This window comes from Zea mays, chromosome 4, assembly GCF_902167145.1.
Source record: "Zea mays cultivar B73 chromosome 4, Zm-B73-REFERENCE-NAM-5.0, whole genome shotgun sequence".
Lineage (NCBI taxonomy): Eukaryota > Viridiplantae > Streptophyta > Magnoliopsida > Poales > Poaceae > Zea > Zea mays.
This window is the reverse complement of record NC_050099.1, coordinates 162883117-162891284: the sequence shown is the minus strand read 5'-3', so window position 1 is coordinate 162891284 and position 8168 is coordinate 162883117. Positions and strand designations below refer to the sequence as shown.

Genomic DNA, 8168 nt, shown 5'->3' with positions numbered 1-8168 from the left:
TTGCTGTGATGAGCATTTCCCACTTGTTTACCTGCTTGACAAGCTGCACAAGGTCTATCTTTTTTGAAAGGCACATTTGTTAGACCTAACACATGTTCTCCCTTTAGAAGTTTGTGAAGGTTCTTCATCCCCACATGTGCTAGACGGCGATGCCACAGCCAGCCCATGCTAGTCTTAGCAATTAAGCATGCATCTAGACCAGCCTCTTCTTTTGCAAAATCAACTAAATAGAGTTTGCCGTCTAGTACACCCTTAAAAGCTAATGAACCATCACTCCTTCTAAAGACAGACACATCTACATTTGTAAATAAGCAATTATAACCCATATTACATAATTGACTAACGGACAACAAGTTATACCCGAGCGATTCAACTAAAAACACATTAGAGATGGAATGCTCGGATGAAATAGCTATTTTTCCTAGTCCTTTAACCTTGCCTTGATTCCCGTCACCGAATATGATTGAATCTTGGGAATCTTTGTTCTTGACGTAGGAGGTGAACATCTTCTTCTCCCTCGTCATGTGGTTTGTGCATCCGCTGTCGATAATCCAGCTTGAGCCCCCGGATGCATAAACCTGCAAGGCAAATTAGGCTTGGGTTTTAGGTACCCAACTCTTGTTGGATCCTACAAGGTTAGTAACAATAGCCTTAGGGACCCAAATGCAAGTTTTGTCTTCCTTGCATTTTGCCCCTAATTTCCTAGCAACCACTTTCTTATTTTTACATGTGAGTACAAAATTAGTGTTGCAGGCATGTATAACAGTAGCATTTTCATTATGCATTTTCCTAGGCACATGAACAGTATTTCTCCTAGGCATATGATGAATAACATTTTTCCTAGACATATCTCTACCATGCATAAAGGAAGAACTTGAAGCAATCATGGCATTTGAATCATAAGCATTACAACTCCTATCATGATGAACATTTCTAGAAAATTTCCTATCATAAATAAATGCATGATTCTTTTGAGCACTATTAGCCATAGGGGCCTTCCCTTTCTCCTTTGTGAAAATGGAAGCCCTTTGGCTTGTTAAGTTCTTGGCTTCCTCTTAAGGCCAAGCCCATCCTTAATTGAGGGGTATCTACCGATAGTGTAGGCATCCCTTGCAAATTTTAGTTTGTCAAAGTCATTCTTGCTAGTCTTAAGTTGGGCATTAAGACTAGCCACTTCATCATTTAATTTGGAAATGGAAATTAAGTGTTCACTACAAGCATCAACATTAAAATCCTTACACCTATTGCAAATTACAACATGTTCTACACAAGAGCTTGATTTATTAGCTATTTCTAACTTAGTATTTAAATCATCAGTAATACTCTTTAAGCTAGAAATAGATTCATGGCATGTAGATAATTCACATGAAAGCATTTCATTTCTTTTAACTTCTAAAGCAAGAGAATTTTGCGCACTAACAAATTTATCATGCTCTTCATATAAAAGATCCTCTTGCTTCTCTAACAATCTATTCTTCTCATTCAAAGCATCAATTAATTCATTGATCTTATCAATTTTAGTTCTATCTAAACCTTTGAATAAGCTTGCGTAGTCTACTTCATCATCACTAGACTCATCATCACTTGAAGAAGCATACGTAATAGTACTTCGAGTACTTACCTTCTTCTCCTTTGCCATGAGGCAGGTGTGACGCTTGTTGGGGAAGAGAGACGATTTGTTGAAGGCCGTGGCGGCGAGTCCTTCGTCGTCGGAGTCGGATGAGGAACAATCCAAGTCCCACACTTTTCCAAGATGTGCCTCACCCTTAGCTTCTTGTAAACCTTCCTATTCTCTCTCTTCCCATTCTTTCCTTGTTCCTGGTCACTATCATTATCGGGACAATTAGCAATAAAGTGACCAATCTTACCACACTTGAAGCAGGAGCGCTTTCCTTTCGTCTTGCTCTTGTTGGGATGCTCCTTGCGACCTTTGAGCGTCGTCTTGAAGCGCTTGATGATGAGGGCCATTTCATTCTCATTTAGCCCGGCCGCCTCAACTTGCGCCACCTTGCTAGGTAGCGTCTCCCTGCTACTTGTTGCTTTGAGAGCAATGGTTTGAGGCTCGTGGATCGGCATTGGGCCATTCAACGCCTCATCAACATATCTTGCCTCCTTGATCACCATTCGCCCGCTTACGAACTTTCCGAGTATTTCCTCGGGCGTCATCTTGATGTACCTAGGATTCTCACGAATAGAGTTTACAAGATGAGGATCAAGGACAGTGAAGGACCTTAGCATAAGTCGGACGACATCGTGGTCCATCCATCTCGTGCTCCCATAGCTCCTTATCTTGTTGACCAGGGTCTTGAGGCTATTGTACGTTTGAGTTGGCTCCTCTCCCCTGATCATCGCGAACCTTCCTAGTTCGCCTTTCACCAACTCCATCTTGGTGAGCATGGTGGCGTCGTTCCCCTCATGCGAGATCTTGAGGGTGTCCCAAATTTGCTTGGCGTTATCCAAGCCGCTCACCTTATTGTACTCTTCCCTGCACAAGGATGCTAAAAGAACAGTAGTAGCTTGTGCATTTTTATGGATTTGTTCATTGATAAACATGGAGTTATCCGAACTATCAAATTGCATCCCATTTTCTACTATCTCCCATATACTTGGATGAAGAGAGAACAAGTGGCTACGCATTTTGTGACTCCAAAATCCGTAGTCCTCTCCATCAAAGTGTGGGGGTTTACCAAGTGGAATGGAAAGCAAATGAGCATTGGAATTATGCAGAATACGAGAATAATCGAAAGAAAAGTTTGAGTTAACCGTTTTCTTTTTCTCCTCGTATTCATCGTCCTTTTGAGAAGAGGAAGATTCATCGCTGTTGTAGTAGACAATCTTCTTGATGCGCCTCTTCTTCTTTCCATCCTTCTTCTTTTGACTCGAGCCGTAGTCAGTGGACTTGTCGTCTTTTGGCTCATTGAAGAAGGACTCCTTCTCCTTGTCGTCGATCACCATCCCCTTTCCCTTAGAACCCATCTCTTCGGGCGATTAGTCCCTTTCTTGAAGAGAACGGCTCTGATACCAATTGAGAACACCTAGAGGGGGGTGAACAGGTGATCCTGTAAAAACTTAAAACTTAAAGCCACAAAACTTGATTAAGAGTTAGCACAATGAAATCAAGTGGCTAAGGACCGAGCTCTTGTGAAACACAATAGACACAGTGAGAACAAGCACAAGAGACACGATGGTTTATCTCGTGGTTCAGCCAAGTATAACACTTGCCTACTCCACGTTGTGGCGTCCCAATGGACGAGAGTTGCACTCAACTCCTTTCAAGTGATCCAATGATCAACTTGAATATCATGACGTTCTTCTTTCTTTACTCTTTCCCATATGCGAGGAATCTCCACAACTTGGAGTCTCTCGCCCTTACAATAAGGATCAAAGTGAAAGCACTAGAGTAAGGGAGGGAAGCAACACACACAAATCCACAGCAATACGCACACACACAACCAAGACTTGAGCTCAAATGAATAGCACAAAGTTCACCACTAGAACGGAGCTCAAATCACTAAGAATGTCAATCGAGTGCGCAAAGACGGAGTGTGAATGATTAAGAATGCTCAAAGTATGCTTGGGTGACTCCTCCATGCGCCTAGGGGTCCCTTTTATAGCCCCAAGGCAGCTAGGAGCCGTTGGAGGCATTCTTGGCAGGCAATACTTGCCTTCTGTCGGGTGGTGCACCGGACAGTCCGGTGCACCACCGGACAGGCACTGTTCAGTGTCCGGTGCTGATTGCTTTCCTAATCTGGCGCAGCCGACCGTTGAAGAATTGGAGCCGTTGGCGCACCGGACACTGTCCGGTGCACACCGGACAGTCCGGTGCCCCCATCAGACCGTTGGCCCGGCCACGTGTCACGCGCGGATTGCGCGGCCGACCGTTGGCTCACCGGACAGTCCGGTGAATTATAGCCGTACGCCGCCGTCGAGTTCCCGAGAGCGGCTAGTTGACCAGCGCTAGCCTGGCGCACCGGACACTGTCCGGTGCACCACCGGACAGTCCGGTGCACCCAGACTGAGCAGAGTCTTGGCTGCTTCAGCCAAGTCATTTTCCTTTTGTCTTTTCTCTGATTCTAGCACTTAGACAAATATGTTAGTACACAAAAACCAATGTACTAAGTCTAGAATCATACCTTTGTGTTGATTTGCACTTCATCCACCATTTGGCGCAGTTTAACACTTAAATCATTTTGTGTTGGCACTTAATCACCAAAATACTTAGAAATGGCCCAAGGGCACATTTCCCTTTCACAATATGCGGATGACACTATTTTAGTAATGGAGGCTTGTCCTAAACAGATTTTCTTCCTAAAGGCGATGCTTAATTCCTTTGTTGAATCAACTGGTCTCCATGTCAACTATCACAAATCCAATATATACCCCCATCAATGTTTCAGACCAGAAAATGGAAATTTTAGCAAACACGTTTCATTGCAAGATTGGTTCAATGTCGTTCACCTACTTAGGGCTTCCTTTGGGATTAAAAAAGCACAACCTGGGAGCTTTCCTTCTACTCATTCAGAAGATAGAGAAAAGACTTGCGACAACTTCTGTTTTTCTATCTTAGTCTGGCAGACTGCAAATGGTCAACGCGGTATTTTCCTCCCTACCAATGTATTACATGTGCATCCTCAAGCTCCCGAAATCAGTGATTAAGCATACTGATAAATTCAGAAGGCACTGTTTATGGAGAGGAGCAGATATAAATGCAAAGAAACCTCCCCATGTAGCATGGAAAACAGTTTGTAAACCAAAAGCTCAGGGGGGCTTGGAGTTATAAATCTAGAATTGCAAAACAAAGCCCTCCTAATGAAAAACCACCACAAATTTTATAACAGAGTTGATACTCCGTGGATCAACATAATCTGGGCCAACCACTACAGCAGCACACTACCTTCAGCGAAATTAGTAGGCTCATTCTGGTGGAGGGACATTCTAAAAATTCAAGAATCTTACAAAGAATTAGCTCGGGTGGAGATAGGGGACGGAAAAACAACTCTATTGTGGCATGACAATTGGGACGACATGTGCAAATCTGCAAGCTAATAAGCTATGCAGAACTTTGGTCTTTTGCTTCCAACAAAGACATCACTATACACTAGGCAAGAACGACAGCCTCACATGAGATGTTTCACACTCCTCTGTCTGTTGAAGCATTCGAGCAGTTTCATGCCCTACAAGACTCGTTGGCAAATCTTCCTCAACATGACCAAGGAGACAAATGGTACTGCAATGGTTCCTCTAGCCTGTTTTCTTCACATAAGGCCTATGTTTATATGACTGGTAATGAGTGGACTCGCCCCATCTTTTTCTGGTTATGGAAAACAAAATGTCAACCTAAACACAAGGTTTTCTTTTGGTTACTGCTTAAGACAGATTAAATACTCGTTCATTCCTCAGACATCGATCTATGCAACTGGACTCTTACACTTGCGGCAACTGTATTCTACAACTCAAAGAGACGGTACTCCAATTATTTTTTAGATGCAACTATGCTAGAAGATATTGGCTTTTAATACGCATCACATCGCCAAGAACAGTGGACCTAATCAATACTCTATTGAGGATTAGAATGAGATGGAAAGTACCATGGAGAATGGAAATTATCATTATCATGTTCTGGTGCATTTAAAAAAGCAGGAACAACTGGATATTCAACGAGATCCCGGTCACTGTAGATGCGTGTCGGGAAATGTTCAAAAGAGAAATGAGTCTTGCTTGCCACCGAGTTAAGCCAGAGATAGGTGATAAAATTAGAAGTTGGATTCAAAACTCTGTACCTAGTGGTTCTGTCCTACCCTGTGAATTGTTCATACTTTGCGATGAAGTAATAAAAATAATGTAGTTACTCTACAGTAACTTATCATAAAAAAAAGGTATCGCGTTGCTTGCGGCGCCGCATACCGCGGGCCCGTCGATTCGCTTCGTCTCCGCTGCTTTGCACTTGCGCTGTACTCCTACTTAAACTTCCAATTCCAGTCCTTTAAAAAAACTTCCAATTCCAGTCCTTTAAAAAAACTTCCAATTTCAGTTTCGGAGGAGTTGGTTCTTGGATCGAGGCGCCGGGAGCCATGCGCACCAAACACCTCATCCCTAACAACGCCGCCGGACTCACCTACGCGGCGCGCGACTACTCCGCCGGCGAGGATCACGGCGGGGGCGACGGAGTCGGCGGCGACCCGTTTGAGGGTTTTCCCGACGCGGTGCTGGGGCTGATCGTGTCCAAGCTGCCGTTACGGTCCGCTGTCGCGGCCTCGGCTATCTCGCGCCGGTGGCGCGGCGCTGTCGCCGCTGCGCCCGCGCTGGACCTCGACTTCGCCGCGGCGTTCCCCGCCGCGCCGCGCCGCAGGGCGGCGTTCGCGGCCGCCGTCACTGCCGCGCTTGGGTCCTCCGCTCCGCCGCATCGACACCCGCTCCGTCGCCTCCGCCTCGCGCTCGAGGGTTTCTTTGACCAGGCGTTTGCTGCCTCCGCCGCCGACCACCTCGCCTCGTGGCTCACCGCGGCGGCGGCACGCGGCGTCGAGCGGTTAGAGCTCCACCTCCCGCGCTCCCGCCTCGCCGTTCTTCCGCCCTCCCTCCTGGCCTGCACCAGCCTCACGTCCCTGACACTTCGGCTCGACCGCTACGCACTTCCGCTCCCTTCTTTCACCACATTCACCCGCCTATCCCGCCTCCACATCGCTTGTGTCTCGCTCAATGCGGAGGATGACTTCTTCGGGGACCTCTTCTTGCACTGCAAAGAGGTCCGCTACCTGATTCTTGAAAAATGCCGCGTCGGTGCTCTTCGCCTTACCGGTCCGTCGCGGCTTTGCTCGCTCGCCATCACGGACTGTTCTTGGACGGAGGAGTCGGCTCTTGCTGTTTTTGAGATGCCGGAGCTGCGGATACTCCACTACTCCGGCGCAATAGCAGCTAGGCACATTATTGATGGGGAAGTTTCTTTGGAGGACGTCCTCCTTAACATCGAGAAGCCATTGGTCAAGCCTCGGGAGGCTGCTCTCAGAGAGCTTCTTACTTTGGTTGGCAATGCACGAAGACTTGCTCTTTCACCCTGGTGCATCGAGGTATACCGCATATCTCAACTTCTCTTTGATAGGTAATGTATTTACTATTTAGTGATTGATGAATCTAATTACCAAACCGTGAAAAAAAAAACTCGGAAGCAATTTGCACGTCCAGAGGAATGGTCGAAGTTGCAGTTAGACAAGGTAAGGTGGTTGACATGTATAGTTGAGAGGAGGGAAGAAGGTGCATTATCCATTGTGCCACTGCTATCAAACTGCAGAAATGTGGAAGAGCTCTGCGTGTCTGTTGTGGTGAGATAAGCTTCCTTTTTGTTTTATTAGTTCAGTGCTCTAGTATTTCTTTCAGATTGTCGTGGCAATGACCAACGATGTTCGTTGCTGCAGCCATCGCAGGGCAAATGGAGGCGGAATAGTGGCGATGGAGGAAGTCATGGTGTGCTTGGTGGTAAGAGGGTATCGGTGAAACATCTAAAGGTCGTTAGGATGAAGTACATTGATGAAAGCAGAAGTGGATTTAAACTGGTAAAGGTCCTGCTCAAGAACGCCTCTGCACTGGAGACCATGACAATTGTTCCTTCCATGGATGGCCTTGAGCAGGCCAAGTTTAGGCGTAGGGTGTTGAAGCTGAGGAAGTCCTCTCAAAATGCTAGCGTCCAGTTTTGCACAGCTGGATGATATGATGTGTATGAGTAGAGTAGGTCCATTAGCAAAAGCTCAATGTTGCAGCCCAGGAAGAAAGGCCTGTCCATGAAGGTCTTCCTTTTTCGTCGGGTTACTTTTAGCCTGTGTATGTAGCTGCTAACTGTTGATGAATTCCTTACAGAATTAATGGAACCATTGTCAGTATTCATTTAGTTTAAGCCATCAATTTTCAGTTCTTTGATGAAGTTTCTTTAAACTTAACAGAAATTCTATATTTGTTGAATGTTTACATTTTAAGTATTTTGTACGATGTCAACCAGCAAAAATCTTCTCTGACAATCATGAAAATAGGTTGACCATTTCTCTGGAAGCGAAACAAACGGGCCCATGTATACTTTATGGCCCATTTATGCCTATAAATGGGCTTGCTTTATGCTATGTATATTGTATAGACAACCTATAGTCTCGTTGTGAACTAATTGGCGCAGAAGCAGGCAATGT

At 45.5% G+C, this 8168-nt stretch overlaps 1 protein-coding gene across 1 annotated transcript; it reads left to right on the top strand.

Annotated features, from left to right (window-relative positions):
* Window positions 1-5990: 5990 nt before the first annotated feature.
* On the top strand, window positions 5991-7874 carry LOC100284764 (F-box domain containing protein). The gene is given in 3 exon segments (NM_001157659.2): window positions 5991-7064; window positions 7164-7316; window positions 7410-7874. Coding segments are annotated over 3 exon segments (1437 nt in total). The 5' UTR covers window positions 5991-6071; the 3' UTR covers window positions 7701-7874.
* The last annotated feature ends 294 nt before the right edge of the window (window positions 7875-8168 follow it).